Genomic DNA, 23,124 nt, shown 5'->3' on the forward strand with positions numbered 1-23,124 from the left:
GACAATTCTTCTTTTTACTTTATGTCTACTTTGAGGACTAATGTTATCCTTTGTATTGTCTCTGGTATATCAGAGACGATTTTATTTTTAGAATGGCATTAAGGTTACATTTTCTGAATAAGTAAGCTGAAGAAATGTGGTTTTAATTGAAGTTTGATGGAATAGATTACTTATTACACAATTAAAGTGCATAAGCATGATATTTCGCTTATATTTGTAAAGGTTTAAACGGGACGCAAGTAATGTAAAGTAAACCAGGTTTCTTGTATATGAATAAGTTTATAATTTTAAGAAAAACATTAGACATATTTTTTCTTGAAATTATAAATTCTACGTAATCTTAATATTTTCTGCATCTGCCGAATTCCAAGAAAACGCATTGCACTCTATCCTGGTGAAAAAATAAAGTTTCGACTATTAAAGAGAGCTGGATGCGAGAAGCCGAAAATCGATCTCAGTGGCGTGCACTTGGAGAGGCCTATGTCCAGCAGTGGACTGCGATAGGCTGATGGTGATGATGATGATGATGATGGCCTATGTCCAGCAGTGGACTGCGATAGGCTGATGATGATGATGATGATGATGATGATGAGGGATCTATGAGCCAGTTATCCTTGTAACATGGTTATTCTTTCTTTTTTTAATGTCAACAATTTTGTAAGCCATCACTTTGATCTATTAACAAAGAAATAACGTTATTAAACTGAGCATTCAACGGACTTCTATTATACACAATATGAGTATCTATGTCCACATATTCACTAATCCAATGCAGACGGATTAACCCTAAAAGGAATACATACATTGGTATGAAACAAGATGAATGAAAGTTATATACTTACGCGTTATTTATTTTTGGCTTAAAGAAAGTACGATGAACTGTTTTAATTTAATAAAATTATTTGTAAAAGAAAGGTCATTCTGATTAATAATGTTTTTTTCAAATTTTATTGACGAAGATAAGTTCTCTAAGATAATGCAAGGGATTTTGCATAGTAAGTACTACACCGAGCACACAAACCTACTTATGGTTCGCTATGTAATAAAATAATCTAATGTTAAAAATGATTAGCAAAGTTAATAATTTACCTAGCTTTACCCAACTATACCTGACACATACAAATAATGTAAAACTGTAGTTTCGTTATTTGAAGTCACAAATCTTAGGAATTATTGGACCAAATTTAAAAATTATTTTAGTGTCAGATCTTTATCCAGAGACAGGAGATCATTTTCTTGATAACCAATTAAAATATGCTTCACAGCAAATTACAAAATCGTTATAAAGGTCGCTGGTAGACGCTGGATGCAGATCACCTCCAACAGGTATCTGTGGAGATCTAAGAGGGAGGCCTATGTTCAGCAGTGGACGTCCTAAGGCTGAGATGATGATGATGATGAAATTACATAATACGTAACCTAAATAAGATCAAACAATTAACCTACAAACTTAACTTAACTTAAACAATAATTAAACCAGTTTCAAATTGCTATTTATCTTAATAATGTCAAATGTTTCTCAGAAGCTGAACCACAGACCTAGTAATAAAATAGAGGAAGACTTTGATTAATAGATGGAGTAATAAAATGGCGCGCGTATGTTATATCTGTCTGTCAGAATAGCGGCGTGTTCTCCGTTACACTGGGATTTATTTGGGAAAATAAGCAGATATAAGAGATATACTTAAAGAATATTAACAATATTTTTAGGAGTTCGGTAACGGTAACACGAATTGATTGATAAAAGGCTGAGGAAAGCTTGACGCAGCCAGAAAAAGGATGGGTAACCGTTCCATAATGAAGTAAACCAAAAAAATAGAAAACTTCTTTCACAGTCCTCTTCCTATGCTTATATCTAAAGAAAACTGGCTTTTCTGACGATACAGTGTTGTAAAATATACCATTTATTTATAGGTACACCAAAATTTTCAATTTTATTGTGGACGACATTGACAAATTAGAATGAAGTCTTTTGATTGCTATTGTGTTGTGAATTCTCTGACGATGTAGAAGATAAAAAAAAAAACAATTCATCAATTCATTCTGTGTCATTTCTAAACACACATGAATAATTTCCAAAATCATAATTACAAATTAATTGCAGATGAAATCCCATAATGTTGTGATTACGCACAGTTTAGTTATTATTGCAATAAAATGACGCGTTTGTGTAATAACTGTCAGTTGGCTGGATCCTGCGGTTTCATACATAGCTGTGATGTTTTGATGCTAAATATTAAGCTGGGGACAGACTTCGCGTTAGTAATACGCGTACAGTGATAGTTCCGTATTTACAGCTCTCGTCAACTTACTGCTGTGAAGTTGGTTTTTAAAGATCATGGAAAAGTCAAAAATGTATGAATACTATGTTCTACTCTAGGGACCTTAAAACTATTTTCAGATCAGCAAAACTATTTTTTTGCCAAGATTTTTATGTTTTATTCGTACATTTTGAGTAACTATAGAGAAATTTAATAACTGATTAGTTTTCGCCTTAATTATTGTGTATCATAGCGTGAGTCGCTTATAGGCCTCATGTATTTGTACTCTAAATTTAGTTACGTTGTCATTTACTTTTGCGAAAACTGTAGCTTAAATGTCAAGCAATATCATTTTACCAGAACTATGCGGCCTGAGTATAAAATTCTCTCCCCTAACGGGCGGCTTATTTGTGAACGCGCAACAAACTATGCGTACATTGTAACGCCTAGTCTGCACTTAGCTTTACATTATGTATATTGTGAAGCAATTTCTGACGTAATTCCGCCATTATGGTCGGATAATTTAATAGTTTTAGCTCTGCTAGTAATTTATTTTACGTTCATTTTTGTGATAATTGAATTTTAGGGTGATTAATTTTGTTTGTGTTGTCCAGTGGATTGTCACATTTTTAATTAGTTTAACAATGATAGCTAGATAAATTATTTATAAAGTTAATCAAATTGATTGTTCGTTTCATTTGTCTATTATTTCATCGGTATGAAATAATAGACACATCATTATGTCCTAATGTTTAAAACACCTACTGTACATAATGGGTGCGGGTTCGATTATAAGTCGGGCAAGTAGGTCCAATGCAGCTTTTCGAAGTTATACTTCCTTTGTTCAAAGGAAAATATACTGAGGAAACATGAGAAACGTAGTAAGAAAGAGAGAAAAGCGATTTTTATAATACAAAAAAATAGGTGAAACAAGTCACAGATAACAAAATAAAATAGCTAAATAACTAACAAAATGGTAAGTAATTAACAGTCAATCCTTCTCTGTATGAGAAGAGGCCAGTGTGCTACAGTAGAATAAAAGAAAAGCTTATACAGGAATGAATTTTAAGCAGTGCACAAAAAAAACTGGTGGTCCAGAATCATTAACGGAACATATCTGCATCATCAGTAAAAAAAAAAAATTAATTCTTTTGTCCACCCTAAGTTCAGCAAAATATGGATACCAACTATTCTTACGCGCTTGGAGCAGCGCTCGCGTCAGTAAACCGGTTTCGCGTTGCCGCCGTGCCTACTATGACGACTGTGACCGTACAATCGGTTACAAAATAAACATCTTTCGATATCAATAACTTTTAAGTTTGCGCACTGGATAAAATTCATTCCGGTATATAACTTAAGCCACAGAGAATAAACTCGCCTCAATGAATAAATTCTTTCCCAAATAAAAACATACCTCGACAGTAACATACCGCGCTTAAAATGCACTCGAAGAATAAACGAGAAACCCAGACTTGTATTTTCTACATACAAATAAATCAAATTGCACAGTCTGTTTGTAGAAAAACGAGTGCATATTTCTTTTATAATATTGAGGAAGATAAAATGGATTTGTTTAATTTTGTCTGTTGTCAGATGGGTCTAATCTCCGAAAAGGCTGCACCAATGTAAACAGAGTAGGCATTTCATGACATTTAAGTTTGCTATCATACTGCGTTTCATCCTATTTTTAATTTTATTGAATTGTGCATTTCTATGTTCGATGTGTGTTTTTGTCTTATCTCCAAAACAGCCTACACCAGTACTATAAATATTAGACTATAAATATTAGAGCATTCAATGATTTCAATTTTTGATATCTATACCCTCCAGCCGATATCGCAATTTTTTTTATTTCAAGTCTTCTTCTTCCCTACTTAAACTTCTCAAGTGTCATCTCACAAGTAACATAAATTCTAGCAATTCATTTCTTTTATAACTTATAAATAATTTATAAAAAAATTTACTTGTGAGATGACGGAAGATAGAAGAGTATGGAAGGAGAAAACATGCTGCGCCGACCACAAATAAAATTGGGACAAGGACAGGAGGATGATAATAATCACTATCACATTTCTTTCTTTTGTTTTTATTTTATTTCTACCTACTTTAATTTTAATTTGAAATAAGAATTGGAGTACGAGAAAATACCCCGTAAGCCGAAAGTAGCCGGGAGGCAAAGCTAGCAATTTTTTATATTGTTTTTTTTTTTCTTTATTTTTCCTTCCTTCTTTGATGTCGGTTGCTAGGGAAGTCGTTATAATAGGGATGTTCTGTGTTATATGATATATGTAATGTATTACTTTCTATAATATAATAGGTAAGTACATATTTGTGGATTGGTTGAGTACGTGTGTTTGAGTAAGCTCTTTTCTCTGTATTTTTGTTAAGATTGATATGTTTTTGTTGATTTTTTAGGGTTCCGTACCCAAAGGGTCCGTCCGTCTGTCACCAGGCTGTATCTCATGAACCGTGATAGTTAGCGAGTTGAAATTTTCACAGATGATGTATTTCTGTTGCCGCTATATCAACAAATACTGAAATAAAATAAACTAGAATAAAATAATATATATATAGTACGGAACCCTTTGTGCGCGAGTCCGACTCGCACTTGGCCGGTTTTTTTCAGATTTTTTATTTTTGTTGTTTGGTTGAAGAGAAGAAGTAATCTAGCATTTTTAAAACTATGTTGGGGTCGGTTTCCAGTCTTGCCCAACGAAGCTGGGTTACCTAAGTTTTACATGTAACGACTGCCTATTTGAACTCTTGTATTCAGTTACCTAAGGAACTCGATACTCCTCGGTAAGACTGGTTGTGGGGATTTCTGAGAATTTATTTTCTTTCCGTCTCTGTCCGGTTTTCATGCCAAAATTAAAAGCTAGCTACTAAGCTAGTTCTGCGTGAACTGCAAAGGGTTGCACAGTCTTTTATGACAGTATTCTAAGAAGCCCAAATTCCATGTTTTTCTTACTTTACCAGTTTTTATTAGGAACAATTGGATTGAAGAACTACATCTACGTTGATGATTTATGAACATTCCACATTTTATTCGTCGATGTCACACGAAATGGACAAGGATTTGGGACTAGTCGTCATACTTAACTTTTTTTCCTTGTCAAGACCTACGCAATGGTGCTAAGATCAACACTGTTGGTACCAAAACGCCCTTCGTCCTTTTCTTCAACTTACATCAAATTACACAGTCTTCCTATTTATTTCAAAAAAGCTGTTACCGTCATATTAAAAAAAAGCCCCGACCTCACGCTAAACAAGTTGTTAGTTGTTTTTCTCTAACAAACAGCCTCCGAGGCAATATACAAGCCTTAGTAATTGTGTAGAAGCAATATTTAGTCCTTAGCCTTTGTTAACAGAGTGTATTGCTTGTTACGTGGCAGGGAATGTACAGAAAAACCACGAGTACAAACAAATAGGATCGGATCAATGGTATCAAGTTGGGATCGGCTTCCACTCTAACTTGCAGTTGAGTACCAGTGTGAAACATGGAGCGACTGCTCATCTAACCTCCTCAACCCAGTTACCCGGGCAAAATAAATAAATAAAATTAAATGAGAGAAAATTAAAACCTAAAAATTGTTTATTCTGCATATGTGTACTAATGTATTTGTAAACAATTGTATTTTATGTTGATTAAATAAATGCACAGAATACATAATTTACAGCCAGTTTCTTCATCAAAAGTTAAAGCCAAAGTAAAAGTCAAAGTAATGTCTAAAGTAAAAGTAACGGTCAAATTCAATTTTTCTATTAGTTTTGCTGTCACTTTAGCCTTGAAAAAACGAATTTGACCGTTACTTTTACTTTAGACATTACTTTAACTTTAACTTTTGATGAAGAAACTGTCCGTTAATGAGTTATAGATATTGGTTAAATGTAGAAAAACTGAAATCAGAAATGTAGTTGGTAAAATGTAGAATTATCTAGAATAATTGGCGTCAGTTTTTTTTATCAAACGGTTCTCTCTAATTAAAGTTTTTTCCGAACTTGTCCTACTTGTTATTCCCTGCACAGCATCCAAATCTGTATAATATAAGCACTTGCTTATCTTATGACCTGAATACAACCCTGATATTGTGTACTTAGCTTATCGACGAAGGTAACATCTTAATAACTTTGATATATAAATACCTGTATTATCATTAACTTAAAAGCGCTAATATTTACCGTTTTTCGAATTTTATAATAGTAACCGCTTCATTATCATCATCATCTTAGTCATCGGACGTCCACTGCTGAACATAGGTCTCCCCCTTAGATCTTCACAGATACCTGTTGGAGGCGACTTGCATCCAGCGTCTTCAGGCAACTTTTTATACGATCGTCTGTCCACCTTGTTGGTGGACGTCCTACGCTGCGCTTGCTACAGACTAAATCGTAAATTTAATCGTAGTTTTAAGTCAGTCTGATACCGGCCAAATACCTGATCGTTCTGATGTGCGTACTAACATTCATTTCCATACTCATTTATGAGCCCGAACAAACTGTCGGCCGACTAAAAGTTTGCAGAGTTTGGGTACTATAGTCTCATCATTTGATAGTAGTCAATTGTTTTGTGTCGTGAGGACGATCTACTCACTACCCGGGCCACTGGGTTGTTCGAAAGAGTTACCGCGGCGCTGGTACATAAAGGGCTTAAGAAAGAACATGCCGTGTTTTAGTCAGTAAGTGTCTGACACTCCCTCACGCTGCACCCATTGCGGGAGAGGACATTTGATAATTACCCACCAAAAATTAGACGATATGCTCGGAAAAACTACTAGTGTGAAAACGCAGTTTCAGAAGTTTCAATTTCCTCTCATGATTTTCTCTTAAATTAAAACCCGAAATGCGCTTAAATTATATGCGATTATACAAACAAATTTAATTAAACGCGCGTTAAGCATGGTTAAACAGATTTTCATATTACTTCAATAATATTAAACCTTTGGCTCGCGCGGATATAATTTTCAGGCGAAAGAATATTTTTAATTACAGTTGCTTCCAAAAATATGGGCTAACTTAAAATATGGCTGAACCTCATCATATCGCACTAAGAATTTAAAAGTTTGTATGTGTGGATCGTTACTATTTTCATGGAAATTGACGGTAATAAAAGTACAAGCAATTTTTTCAATAACACAACATTATATTCGGACTACAACAAATTGTTGGCCAAGGAATGATCCTTCAAGGAATTGAACCTGATCAAAACCTTATACAGGAATGAATTTTATCCAGTGCGCAAACTTTGTCAACTTATAGTTAAATAAGTTTTATAGATATATATATTTTTATTTTGTTGTGTTTTAGTACAAAAAATAAACTTTATTGATATTGAAAGATGTTTATTTTGTAATCGATTGTACACAATATTTAATATTACACTTATGGGCGTATTTCACTGTATATTTTATACTTAACTGCCATTACTTTCGTTCACAATCAATTAATAGTTAGAATATTGTGCCAAACCACGCCCGTTTTACTCTCTAACGAGCTCAACAAAAAAGGTTGCAACCCAAACGCAAAAACAGCAAAAGCAAAAAAAAAGCAAGTTCTATTTTCGAAAAGAAGTCTGTAAGTTTAAAAATGGAACAAGACATATTTGAAAGAAGTTCTTACTCTTAGTACACAGGAAACGGGACGAGGGTAGTTGTAGACTCGACTAATTAACGTTTTAAAGATAAGTGGGTAATGAGCAAAAGTTTCTGATTGGCTACGTAGCAATGTATGGAGTTGGAACTTGTTAGTTTGTTTGTGTAAAGGAAGGAGTTTTGCTGTGTTCTTCTTAAGTGGTGGGGAGAAAATATTGTGATACTGGTTGACACTGTTTTGTTTACTAAAACGTTATTAGCATATAGGCTTCCTCAAAATAAAACATGTTTGAATAGTTCCTGTAATATTAGTGAAGATACCGAATAGTTCAAGTGGTTGCGGCAACAATAGCTTTTCAAGTTAATATGTGCTGCGACCCACATAATATTATGTCCTACCAACCAATGACCCGTATGACCCTTCTTAATAATTCCTCTGTCCCATGAGTCATACACACCGATTGTTTAACTATTGTGTCTGCATTGTGAACAGTGAAGTGGTTAAGCAAGATCAAACGTTCTAGTTTAGTTTCTATTGTTATGACAGTATCATAACAATAGAACGGTTAATAACACTACACGATGCAAGTAGCTTGCGCATGTTGAGGCACATGCGCAGGTTACATGCATTTTAAAAACGTGCGGGACCAGCGACTCGCGCATGTACTAAAGCAATGTACCCACCCGCGTGCTCTTGTCCCTTGCGCATGTTAACTTGCTCCAGCTACATGCACCGTGTAGACGCACCCTACATACACAAGAATTTTGGATGTACGTTTGTTGGTACAGAAAAACTTGGCGATACTTCTACCGAATATCAGTCATTAGCAGGAAATCTTGGACGGTAGCCAAACAGCTTACGTAGGAACTTATGACGTCACAGTTTTTCCTTATATTTCCGGTTCCGGAAGTGAGGGGGATAACTTTATTAATCTAGCTGTCAGAACTACTCCAAAATGGGAAATTAGCTTTGATTTCTTCTTAAGAGATGACGTTTTTGTTGATGACTTGAAGATGGAGGAAGTAGTAAGATAAATGCTATTAAATGGGAGTTTAAATACTTTGGTTTGTATGAAAGTAATTTGTATAAGCGGAGTACCAAGTCTTAAAAAAAAAATAAGAACATCTTTGACTGTATTTGAAGGGAAAATACAGCTACAAAATGTGATCCCTTAAACAAGATAAATATGATTTGTTTTGCTGCAGTCTCTAAGTACTGTAACTTTCGATATTTATTCTATGAGGCTTTATGTCAAAAAAGAAACTACCATCCCTAAGCAAAATATTTTCTCAATAGTAACTCTTTATATTTGTAACTCTGGTATAAGGTATAAGTAGAGGCTTCCAAGCTAACCAAACCATTCTTATAGTTCGGCCATTCAGAGAATGCGTTCCTGACACGTCGCGATTGAACTGACGACGTAACTACATTCATTGATTATTGATATAATAATGTTGTTTTAATGCTCCTCAATTGTTAAAACGGTAAACAACCAGCAAAAATATTTTTATCGTAACTGCAACGCCATTGCAAAGTTACGTCGTCAGTTCAATCGCGACGTGTCAGGAACGCATTCTCTGAATGGCCGAACTATAACTCTCTCAACCAGAAATCCACACCCATAACTACTTGAAACAATACCAGAAGAAGGAAAGAGGGTTAACTTTATTAATTGGTATCGGAGGGACCACTCCGAAACATTGCAATTTCTTGCATTGACTCAGCTACTTAATAGTTGGTAAGAAAAAGTATGGGGTACACAAGTTTTTATGCTATGTCCACATTGGTAGGGAAGTTGGTTCTTTCCAAGTCATAGTAAGCCGACCAAGTGCGAATGTGAATCGTGTAAGAGGGGTTCTGTTCCATTATGTGTAAAATTGCAAAAAAAAAACACTTAAAGTATATAGGAGCCCCCCCCAAAGAGATAATTTATTCTAGTTGCCTTTTATTTCTTGTTACAGCAGTAATCATAATGAATCATCTGTGAAAATTTTAACTACAGAAATATCACATTTCATGAGATACATTCTGGTGACAGACCGTCGGGAAGGGAAGTCCTAATCATAGGGTCCTGTTATTCCCTTTGAATACAGAAATATAAAATTAAAAGGTAGCTTCGTATATTTGCAATATCCTCAAAATCTACATATTTTAGAATTTTAGTCGTTCGTATAAACTGACATTGTGACAATAACACCACTTAATTAGTTCACCAGTAATACCACTAATTATACTCATACTATCAGATCCTGAACCGCCCACAGAAATCTACAAATACAGAACAGGCCGATTTAGTGCTAGAATTATTAATGTTCTAATTAATCACTTAATAATAAATTAATACGGTATTACTTGACTAAGAAATGTTACTAAGTGAAGTGTGAAAATATATGCATAGGTCAACTGAATTAATAACTTGCATTAATTAAATGGGAGACACATATTCTAAACTTTAAGTTTTTTTTTTCGTTGCGATGCTTTCTAGAAATATAGGTTGACACGGGAAACTAACCTACATAAATATATTTCTATCTGAAGTAGATTGAAGACGACAATGTACAATAGATGTACACCGAACTTATGCACTCTCGATCATAAGGCCAACATTGTATTAGCCATTAGGCCTGACTAGACAATTATCATTTAGCGTTAACACCGCAGATCTTGTTAATTCACTACAGGTAGTTAGAAGCCATTAAATCTGACAACCAGCCTCACTAAGAGTGTCATATTTCAGTTGTCAATGAGGCAACTGCTTTACTAAAATACCAGTATACTGCTGCATTCGTTGCGATCCAGAAATAGTTCATAAAACCACTAATAAACTTGAAACGCACATTTTAATGAGACCATGTATGTCCACATACCTCATACAAAAACCTGTTCAATCCAAAAGATTTCAAGTGCCCTTACCTGCAAAGGTAATTAGCTCCAATTACAAGGCACATAAGTTTGCAAATGCCAAGACCTATCGCTCAGTTTTCCTTACCGGGCAAGTCCCAAGCCTCTGCCCGCGGCTTCTTGAAGAAATAGTTTAGAAGTTTGTTGGAGACAGAACCTTATTATCTTGAACAATATCAAGCTGGAATTATTTACGTAGTTAGTAGTTTTATTGAAGTGGCTTTAGAGTAAGTTAGGTGAGGTAAGGAAGGTAGGATTTCTCGCTTGAAGTGGTTGCTGTTGGTTGAATTCTTTTGATCTTAAATAGTAAATGTGGGGTTTCATCTAGAAAATTTGGTTTTAGTGCCTATGTTGAGTTTTTGTAGCTTTCGTTCAATGCGAGTAATAAAAAACCGGCCAAGTGCGAGTCGGACTCGCGCACGAAGGGTTCCGTACCATTATTTGTAAAACGGACAAAAAATCACGTTTGTTGTATGGGAGCCCGCCAAATTATTTATTGAATTCTAGTTTTTAGTATTTGTTGTTATAGCGGCAACAAAAATACATCATCTGTGAAAATTTCAGCTCTCTAAATATCACGGTTCATGAGAGACAGCCTGGTGACAGACGGACGGACAGAGGAGCGAAAACAATAGGTCCCGTTTTACCCTTTGGGTACGGAACCCTAAAAACTAGCCAGCTTGAAAAGTATCGGGAGGATTGAATTTCAATAGAGGTGGTACAGCAATTTTTATGCTAGTGCTTCCGAATTTCCGTTACGGTCAAGTAGAAGTGAAGTAGAGAACATAACATAGTGTTTTGCGTTTTTTTTATCCTTTTACTCTAATTCAGAAGTTCTTATTACAAATTGGCCCTTATGCATGTCAGACACTAGTTGCATTGTGACACTGAATATAAAGAAATGAAATTCTTTCACAACCCTGTCATACATCTCACTTAAAAATCCCGCTCTTTGTCTCCCAAAAGACCTTCTAGTTGACACTACAGCCCACCTTCCCAGTAATACATCGTCCTAATTCCTATAATATGCACCTGCCAATCTGCACCCAGTGCTAATACATTTAGGCACCTCACAACGCCCACGGGATGACTGGCCTAATTTCGGCAAAGACGAACTACGAAATGGTGTTAAGAGTTTAGGAGGCAAGATTTGAAATTGTATTGATCATTTTTGGGTAGGAAGATTTGTTACTGAATTATATCGAAAAATGTGATGGAATTTTATGTTATTTTATACAGTCACAAGGTTATCCAGAAAACTCTATCTTCGTGTCCAAGCTACAAAGGATATCGAAAGTGAACGTCCGTCCTAAGAAGATTACTATTCAAACTAAGAAAAACTCTGATTGTCAACTTTACTTTATCTGACAAGATTCTGATTAGAAAATCCAAGATTCCAGTACTCTGTGCCAAATTTCATTCGGTTCTGGTTTTTGTGCTAAAGCTGTTCAAACCAATGAAGAAATATTAGAAAGGAATATGGTTAAGGACGATATTTTTTACAATTTAGTGTGATATTTATTTACTACCTATAAATCGCGGTTTCACAAATGTTCCGGCAGGACCACTTCCCAGAACCGGCAAAAAATTTACTGATGCCCTTTCTCAGGCTTTTTACTATTTGTGTACCATTTAATTTGGTTCAGTACTTTTACCGTTAAAGTTCAGCATTCGGGATCAATTTTCAAGAACGCTTATTTACCGTCCAAAAATATATTTCAGCTGACCTTTGCCAAATGGCTAATGCTTCAAACATGTTTGTGTGTACGAAAAATAAATGTAATCCTTTCCTAGAAAATACGACAAACACAAAAGGACGACATCCTAATTACTTAGTAGAGAATTTATCCTAGTACCTTTTGGAATTAAGCCCGTCTCGTTTCGACCTATCGCTTTTTATAGCGGTACGGGAAAAAATCTGTCTAAATGTAGGGGCTTCTAAATAATTTTCTCTTGACTTCCAACGTCTGTTATTTGCGTTTGGGATAAACTGTAAGCTGAGCTGTATTTCGGGTCACTTTATAGGGATTTTAAATCATTACTGATGTTATGAATGCAATATTAACTGTGTCTATAACGCTTTTACGCCAAAACTACTGAAGCAATTTAAATGGTCTTTAGTACTCTGATAGTCTAGAACCTAGAAACGAAAATAAGTAACTTTTTATTTGTTTGAAGGCACCAGTTTTCCCGAGACGTGGGTGAAATCACAAGTTAGCTTTCTAGCACAGAATCAAATTTCAGCAGGGTCTAAGAGTAGTGTGTTCAAACAAACAAACTCTTTAGCTTCATAATATCCTTTAATATTTTTATAAAAACCTGCCAAAAAGTCACCCGAACCCTTCCGCATACCTCTCTCAACTTAACCCTCAATCAACTTTGAACGATACCGGGTTACCAGTTCCCAGGGGCGACGTGTCGTTTACCTGCAGACCCTGGTCATTTAGATCCCATGTTACTTTTGCCCGGGTGAAATACGGTTAACCGTATCGCCTTTGACATCCGGACGGTTCAAATGTTTTTCGTCTTGTTTACTTGCTTCAGTTCGTAATTAGGGGTATTACGGACCTTTCAAAGGAAAAGTTAAGTGCGTGATTTAGGGTTTTTTTTTTGGCTCGTGAAAGTTTAAAGTGCAATTTTAGGGTTGAGAGGGTCTGATTTTGAATTAAGTATTTTTGCAGATTTTAGGTCATCCTCGTTAGTGGCAATAAAAAGTGAGGAAGCGATTACTTCTCAACAAAAATAGTTCGATACCTTGATAACATGTCCAGCCCCGATTACTTTAATAACCATGGTTCTAAAATTCATTATTTTTCTTCAAGTGCCTCTGTGCCTATCGAAAGGTAAAAATCAGGTCTGCAATCAAAAGTTAAACCCCTAAATCAGCTATAGGTAGACTGCACATCAGTGGTAACTGTCATGCACTGTCCAGTGGTGGACATTTGGAAGTTTAATAATGAAAACCTCAGTTTCTTCGCAATACAGGTTTAATAATCTGAATTCTTGATATTTTACAAAAATGAAATTATAGATTTTCTGGCGACGCAACCGTGTACAATATAGAAGTGAGTAATATAAAAAGTTTGCGGGTGAACGTAAAACAAAATAATTATTTGATAGTATCACATCAAAGTGTAACTTGTTGCTATTAAAAATCACTAGGCGTAGGTATGGCGCAGACATCTTCCCCCCCGTTGAAAGACTCCTTTCAACTACATCAGTCTTCATCCGGTAAAGATGTAGGCAAGGGACAGATCCGAGTGAGAGGTCTCCTGAAGCAACCTCTGGTAGTTTGCACATCTGCGACTCGCGTGACTCCGTCGGTCCCCGGGAACAGGCGGCTGACTCGTCCCATTCGCCAACTGAGTGGTGGGACATTATCCTCATGGAGAAGAACTAAGTCGCCGACCTTTAGGGATGCTGATTTAGTACGCCATTTTGAGCGCTGCTGTAGCTCTGCTACATATTCCCTTTGCCAGCGCTGCCAAAAATGTTGATGTATTTGTTCAAGCTTCATGTAGCGTTGAAGGTTGTTCTGGTTCTCGTGCTCGAGCGATGGACCAGGCAATGCATTTAAGGCACGCCCTATCAGAAAGTGACCGGGAGTTAGGAAATGGTAATCGTTAGGGGAAGGGGAGAGTGGGCATAAAGGTCTACTGTTGAGTACAGCTTCCACTTGTGTGAAAAGGGTACATATCTCCTCAAATGTTAAATGATTGTTTCCCATAACGCGTTTTAAGTGGTATTTCGCGGATTTAACGCCAGCCTCCCAGATGCCGCCGAAATGTGGAGCATACGTGGGAGAGAACACAAACTTCACACCTTCATTGGTAGCAAAATCGACTACAGGCTCATGATTGGTTTTAAGAAAATTGCCTATTTCCTTAGCAGCTGCAACAAAGTTGCGGCCGTTATCGCAAAATATCTCCGCTGGCTTGCCCCGTCGCGATATAAATCTGCGTAATGTCATAATAAAAGCGTCTTTGGACAAATCACTGACGGCTTCCAGGTGCACACATTTATAGCGAAAACATACAAACAAACATAAATAGGTTTTAGTTAATCGTGCACCTCGACCCTTTCTATTTAGCGTGAGGAACGGACCAGCGAAGTCAACGCCAACAGTACGAAATGGAAAGTCAGGTGTGATGCGTTGTGCAGGTAAGTTTCCCATCATGGGAGTTAATGTTTTACCTTGAATACGTCTACATCTGACACAGGCATGTACTGTGCGGCGGGCCAAGTGCCTACCGTTTATAGGCCACACAGTTTCTCTTACACAGGCCAGCAACAGTTGAGGCCCGGCATGCATGTTCCGTAAGTGTTCATGTTTGAAATATAATTTGGTGAGTGGATGAGAGGCGTGTAAAAGTATGGGATGTTTTTTAGTATAATTATAATTTGATAATTCTATTCTACCACCGACTCTCATCACCTTGTCATCATCCAAAAAGGGTGAAAGTGACAAGAGAGATGATTTGCTACTTAAATTTTTATTTTTTAACAAAATATTGTACTCTACAGCAAATGAAGTTTGCTGAGCAATTTTACATAGGCTAGTAAAGGATGATTCTAATTCAGTAACACTAAATTTACCAAATAATTTATCTTTAGGATTTTTATGTCTAATATTATGTATAAATCTATTTACATACGCAAATATGCGTCTTAATTTTAAAAACGATGAAAATTTATCTATTTTTAGAATTTCTGTTACAGGTTCCTGGACAACAGCGGAAGTGGATTTCATCTCAGGTAAGTCTGTTTCATTTATTAATTTATTTAAATAGGGCCAATCAGATTCAGGCTGTATTAGAAATTTTGGACCTGACCACCACAAATTAAGATTGGTAATTTGATCTGGACTTACGCCTCTTGAGATCAGGTCAGCTGGATTCTGATCAGTCGGCACATAACGCCACGACGAACTATCGGTAAGTTCATTAATCTCGGCAACCCTATTTGCTACAAATGTTTTTAGCTTTGCAGAATTACCATTCAACCAGCTGAGGACAACGCTAGAATCGCACCAATAAATGATACGATCAACCTCACATCGTAGAGAACTGGTAACTGTCTTGCACAATTTTGCAGCCAACAGAGCAGCACAAAGCTCCAGACGCGGTATTGTCGTCGGCTTCAACGGCGCCACCTTAGACTTAGCACACAGTAAGTTAACCTTTACATCACCAGCTAAGTTGTGTGACCGCAGGTACACACATGCACCGTAAGCGACTTGGGAAGCATCACTAAAGGTATGTATTTCTATATAACTAGGAGCTTCGCATAGCGTTAATCGCGGGATCTGTAGATCTGATAAAAAACTTAAATTGTTAATAAACTTGTTCCAGGATTCCAAAATATCAGAGCTAACCGGTTCATCCCAGCCCTTTTTATTGAGCCATAAGGACTGAAGTAACATTTTAGGTATAATCACGCATGGACTGAGAATACCGAGAGGATCAAAAATCTTGAATGATGTAGACAGTATAGATCGCTTGGTAACTACATCACCTTTGTTGGGAATTACAATTGATATTTGAAGAGTATCGGTTTTAGGATTCCAATTTAATCCTAAAGTATTAGTGGATCCGCTTAAACTAACCTTGTCATTTTGATCAATGACCGATGATGACAAAATACTTGGTAAATTCGACCTGAATTTACGTAGTTTAAACCCTGCAGATTTTAGAGTGTCCGACACCTTGCGCTGAATGTATAACAGCTCGGACTCACAGTTGGATCCAGTGACCAAATCATCGACATAATGATCGTGTTTAATAATATTACCTATAAATTGATCATCGCAATCCTCTGCCAATACTGACAAACACTTGGTGCTTAAATATGTAGCACTTGCGAGACCATAAGTGACGGTTTTTAGACGTAAAGTTTTGATAGGATTTGACTCATCACTTCTCCAAAGTATTAATTGTAAATTACGATCCTTTTCATCTAGTTCAACCATCCTAAAGAATTTTTCAATATCGGCTGTCAAAATGTATTTGTACTGACGAGCTCGAATCAAAATAGAAAAGATTGAGTCTTGAACATTGGGACCGACCATCTGTAGGTCGTTCAGAGAGAAACCTGAGGAAGTTCGTGCCGATCCATCAAAGACAACACGTGTCTTTGTCGTTTCACTGTTTTGTTTAAACACTGCATGATGGCAAAGATAATAGGATGGAACGGGATTTATAATCGGACATTCCTCTAAATGGCCTAGCTCTAAATATTCTTGAATGAAATTTGAATATTGTAACTTTAATTCTGGATTCTTACGGAAACGTTTTTCTAAATACAATAATCGTTTCTTGGCCATTGCGTAAGAATCTCCTAAACAATCTGGACTATCAATTAGAGGCAGCCTAACACAAAATCTGCCAGATTCTAAACGGTAAGTATTACGATAAAAGTGGTCTTCACAAGCCTGCTCAATTTTACTAAAATATTGCTTATCTGGAACTTGCTCCAGTTCCCAAAACTTTGTTAATTGAGAATTAATATCGGAATTATTGCATTCGTCACTATCACTGATTGAAACATGACACGGAATACTCTTTGGTAACGAACGATTCCTTAAACTTGGAAAAATAGGGCCGGCGACTAGCCAACCTAGCTTTGAGCTACGTAGCTTGGGCATGTTATGACCTAATGCTAGCTGATCACATCCTAATAGGTCCCAAAATAGGTCCGCACCTATCAAGATGTCTATTGCCGAAGGCTGATTAAAATTGGGATCAGCTAACTGTATGTCTCGTGGGATATTAAGTTGACTAATATCTATAGATTGTTTAGGAATAGCACCTGTTAACTGGTTCAACACATAAAATGATTGTACAACACTGTAGTCGTTGCTAAATGAATTTAATCGGGCAATGCAACTTTTATTTACATGTTCCGCTAAGTTGTTGCCTATACCAATAACGTTTATAGTATTTATAGTACATACCTGTAATGATAACTTGTTCATGAGTGACTGGCTAATAAATGAGGACTGACTTCCACAGTCTAATAAAGCACGCACTCGAAATTGCTTGTTTGTTTGAGGATTGATAACGTTTACCATGGCTGTTGACAAAAGAATATGATTTTCTACGAAATTATCACTAATCGAATTATTAACTGATATTTCACTTGAACCGCGATCTGTGTTAGTGCTATTGCTGCTGACTGTACTAGTATTACCTGTGCTAGCATTGTTAGAATTAGGTAAATGCAAGAGTGAGTTGTGTCTACGCTTGCACTCACGACAGGGACCCAACTTGCAATCACGTGCACGATGCCCAGTTCGTAAACAATTGGAGCATAAGTGCAACTTAAATGCTTCGTCTCGTCGTTCTTGAACACTCTTCGCTAGGAATGTAGGGCAGTCGTAAATCCAGTGGTCACCTTTACAGACAACGCACTGCTTAGTGACAGAGCCGGTGTTCTGAACTGTAGATGAAAACGACTTAGTGCTACGAGAATTATTATTATTATTTTGGCGTGATTGTGTAGCCTTGGGTGTGTCAGACTTGTTTTGGAACATAGTTGCTAACACATCAGCGCGATCAGTTAGGAACTTATTGAAGTCCTTTAGAGTGGGGAGATCGGACAAACTATTACGGTGTTCTTCCCACTTCATAGCAGTACGATTATCTAACTTAGGTATAAGAATTTTGATAATTATCATATCAAGCAGCTCATCTTGTTTAGCTAAGCTTGATAATGCTCGCAAGTTTTTTGTTACGTGGTCAACTAGAAACCTCAGTGATTTGTCTGATTCACGTTTGTGTTGTTGCTGTGTCGATTCAAAATATAACAATGAATTGAGGTGTTGATTTATAAGCTGGCGCTTGTTATCGTAACGATCGCACAAAAGCTGCCATGCAGTTTCATAATTAGTTTCGCAAATCTCTAAATTAGAAATAATTCGCGCAGCTTCATTTTCGAGATACGATACCAAATAATGGAACTTATGAATAGGCTTGATACGCTCATTGTTATGAATAAGCGACAAATAGGTATCTCGGAACTCAAGCCAGCGGAAATAAGCGCCATCGAACTTTGCAATTTGTATTTGTGGTAATTTAAAATCAACATGATGACAATGAGTTGACTGATCGTGATGACATTGTGATGAATTGTGCGAATCAGAATAGTGAGAAGTAGTCTTATACTTGTCAAGTTGCTCTTCAGCAATTGCCAGATGTGAGGTGAAGATCTGCTCAATTCCATCACGTTCATCAATCTCAGAGTCCATATTATCGCAATTAATAACCTCAATCTGAGCCTGTAGTTCATCGAATTTGCTAGACATAGCTCGTATTTTATCAATATTAATTTCTAACTCTTTAATTTGGGTTTTTGATAATTTTAAAGAGCATACTACATCTAAATACTTTTTAAATTTCGTTAAACGACCTTTGACCGAGCTACGTTTAGCAAATAGCTCCTTCAATTGTTTTGCATTACTGTCTTTATCTTCGCTTAAAGACATTTTGTTTATTAATTAATAGTATGTAACAACAACAAACGACAAACTAGTACTTAAGAAAGTATTATAGGTGATTGAGTAATCTAAACAGTAACACACTAATGCAAAATGAAGGAATAAAGTTATATGTTCAACTCTTATCTGATACTCCCTCGGCGACACCTGGGGCCCGAACGCAGCCACGCGGCAGCAGCGCGGTAACAGCGCGGCAGCAGCGCGGCGGCGGCTCGGCGCGGCGCGTGGCGAAGCGCAGACGCTTCGTCACCCGAACGCGGCTAGCGGTAGTCAACGTCGGGCGGCGCCGAATTCCCTGGAATAGTCGGCCAAAATATTTGAAATAATGTGAACTAGAATAATGACACGCACTATTGGGAGGGTGGCTAAGTTTAGGCCTTCAGATTACCTAGCAGAATGAAAATATCGGGAATGTAATTACTAATAGGTGTTTAGATACTCAAGTATTATTTATTTATGAACTTATTTTCATGAAATTACTGTTATTTTAATGAATTTATGATTTTACAAATGATTACGTAGGTAGTTGACAATAAATTATGGATTTTAATTGTACTATTTTAGGAGATTTACTGATTGTTTACTTGAAATAAGCCTTAAAATTGCTAGATATTTTGTTAAACTAATGAAATACACAAGTGGAGTGTACCAAACAGCGACCTTTTCGATAGGAAAAATGGGTTCAGGTATTAGGGTAAATCGTAGGAATGGCACTTAACTGATAGGCGAGACGGCTGCTTCTGGCTGCACTGGTCCTCGCTGGTGGCTGTGGTACTGATAGATACACGAGCTGCTCGCAGATATTGACGAAATTCTCGGACTGACGTGGCAGGCTGACGGTGAACCTCGACGGAGTAGAAGCTAAGGCTGGGCGCGGCGAGTTCTTCTGACCGACCTGGCTGGCTTAGTTGTCTTCTATTATAGTGTTCTTGCGTCTGTAGTCCTCCACGATGAATCTTTGGTAGATTTCCTTTTAGTGAGAATTCCTTTGTCTTCGTAGTCGATCCGAATTTTTGCAAATCCGTCCTGTCACGGTCGCCATTTAATGTCCAGTGGTGGACATTTGGAAGTTTAATAATGAAAACCTCAGTTTCTTCGCAATACAGGTTTAATAATCTGAATTCTTGATATTTTACAAAAATGAAATTATAGATTTTCTGGCGACGCAACCGTGTACAATATAGAAGTGAGTAATATAAAAAGTTTGCGGGTGAACGTAAAACAAAATAATTATTTGATAGTATCACATCAAAGTGTAACTTGTTGCTATTAAAAATCACTAGGCGTAGGTATGGCGCAGACATGCACCTTAACTCAATAGTAATAAGTACGATTTTCCTATAAAACTGTTGATTAACCTGAAGTTGACTGTACCTATGGTTTATTTTTAGGCCCTCACAAAACCGAAAAAGAATAAAATGAAAAATGAACCAATACCAAAAATTACACAATCGTGGAAATGTCTCCAATAGATACTTGAAATTCAAAACGCCCGTAATAATCTTTAGGGTACTCAAAAAAAATTTTGGTGGTCCTAATTTGACCCGCACACGAAACGATGTTCGTGACAAAAATTAATTTTCTACCTCTTCAAATTTTCGTTCCTATTCACCGTTTTAGGCTGAATTTCACCGACAGTCGTTTCTGTAATCGGTCAGTTAAATGACGTGACGGTTGTCTTTTTCTACGAAGTGGTAATTCTTGTAAGGCCTGTTTCTTGTCTCATCATGCCGTAGGACGTCCACTGCTGAACATAGGCCTCCCCCTTAGATCTCCACAGATACCTGTTGGAGGCGACCTGCATCCAGCGTCTTCCGGCGACCTTTATAAGGTCGTCTGTCCACCTTGTTGGTGGACGTCCTACGCTGTGCTTGCTAGTCTGTGCTCTCCACTCCAGCACTTTCTTGTCTAGGCTTACTTTAACATAACTACATTTTTCTATACGCTCCTTTGGGAATCAATCGTTTTAGAGATAGAAATCTATACTAATGCTACAAACGCAAAAGTTTGTATGTACAGATGATTGTTTCTCTTTCCCAAAAAAGAACTGATGTGGATTAAACTTGGCAGTAGGTATTTAGGTACATATTAATATAAATAAAATATTCACCTTCACCTTTACCAAAATATTTAATCTATGATAAACAGCCGATTTCAATCAAGCCGTTAATCAGACGTTTATTTTATTGATGGAACCGTACCATATTTCAAAAAGCTGCCTGAAATAAGTCAACGATCAAAAGGTTAATTGAGATTCTCATTACAAGATGTTTTTCACAAATTATTTACAATTAAAAATAAAAATATTTACTAAGAAATAGTAGACTTATTCCTTTTTCAGCCATTTTCAGTAAAAACGTCTGCTCTTGATAAGGGTTTTATTAAGTCCCAAAGTGGTATTTGAAAAGGCCTGAAACCTAGGTTTATTGGAAAATGATCTATCAAATGCTTCTGAAGGAAACTTATCGAGAATTGTGCCAACGGCTTTTGCTTTCCACGTGGATAAAAAGACTAAATCTTTTGTGGTAAAGAAACAACTTTGGGAAAATTCTTGGCAATATTATAAATGCGATATTGAGTGTGTTTGTTCCTTATGCTTTGACGTAAAAAAGGCTGAACTGATTTCGGTGTTGCACAGATATAGAATGATTCTTAAGGTACCTTTTTAAAGATAGGGAGAAGCTATTTCTTATCCGAATAATGGAAGTACGTAGGTACTTAATTTATCGTAAAGTATATGAACACATGTAACGGTAATAATTATACACCATATGGAAACTTAGCTTAATACTTCATAGATTTTCTTTTATATGCAGACAAAGTCAGAGTGTTATCTAGTACAGTATAAACCAATAATAGAAATAACAAGGAAATAGGTAAAAACAAAGGAAGCAGCCTCCGACTCAGTTGAAATCACTTTTTGTCAAAGGTTCGTGCATTTCCTCCCTTGAGACATCGGCTAAAGACATTGTGAATCTAAATCTTCTAAGGGGATTACGGGCAAAAACATGATGGGCTGTGCTGGGCAAAAACAGGTAAAGGTACCCTTCTGAAATAAGCACGTGTCGCGGCTGCTTGCAAGAGACACACGCGGTCAATACGTGCTTAGGTCGCAAGCCACATGTGAGTGTCGAATGGTCATACGGAGACATGAGGGAAGGAAATATGGAAATACCATCATATATTGTCAATAGCCGCGTTCCGTGGGCACTATATCACACATGCGGATGACAAGTGACATAAACCCTTCCTCTATCTCTATATATGGAGGATTTTTCAAATCGATCTGTAATTGTTTTGAGATCAGAGTGTTGGAACACACACAAAAAAAAAGTCGTGGTGACCTAGTGGGTAAAGGACCAACCTCTCAAGTATGAGGGAGCGGGTTCGATCCCAGGTCAGGCAAGTACCAATGCAACTTTTCTAAGTTTGTATGTACTTTCTAAGTATAACTTAGACACCATTGACTGTGTTTCGGATGGCACGTTAAACTGTAGGTCCCGGCTGTTATTGAACATCCTTGGCAGTCGTTACGAGTAGTCAGAAGCCAATAAGTCTGACACCAGTCTAACCAAGGGGTATCGGGTTGCCCGGATAACTGGGTTGAGGTGGTCAGATAGGCAGTCGCTTCTTGGAAGGCACTGGTACTCAGCTGAATCTGGTTAGACTGGAAGCCGACCCCAACATGATTGGGAAAAGGCTCGGAGGATGGAGGATGAGTGTTGGAACACTCAAACTCAAGAAACAGACACACTCTTTTGCTTTGTACTATTGGTATACATACTATAATCGACTCTGGACGTATTATTACATATTATGTATTATTTTTTATTTAATACATAGGTATGTATTAAAACGAACGCGGAACACGCCCCGAGC

The 23,124-nt window shown here is 36.9% G+C and overlaps 1 protein-coding gene across 1 annotated transcript; it reads right to left on the reverse strand.

Moving 5' to 3' along the window:
* Positions 1–13,869: 13,869 nt before the first annotated feature.
* On the reverse strand, positions 13,870–14,858 carry LOC124642355. The gene has a single exon (XM_047180751.1). It carries the CDS (start codon positions 14,719–14,721, stop codon positions 13,969–13,971), a length of 753 nt encoding a protein of 250 aa, XP_047036707.1. The 5' UTR covers positions 14,722–14,858; the 3' UTR covers positions 13,870–13,968.
* Between the last annotated feature and the right edge of the window lie 8,266 nt (positions 14,859–23,124).

This window comes from Helicoverpa zea, chromosome 24 (assembly GCF_022581195.2).
Source record: "Helicoverpa zea isolate HzStark_Cry1AcR chromosome 24, ilHelZeax1.1, whole genome shotgun sequence".
Taxonomy (NCBI): Eukaryota; Metazoa; Arthropoda; class Insecta; order Lepidoptera; family Noctuidae; genus Helicoverpa; species Helicoverpa zea.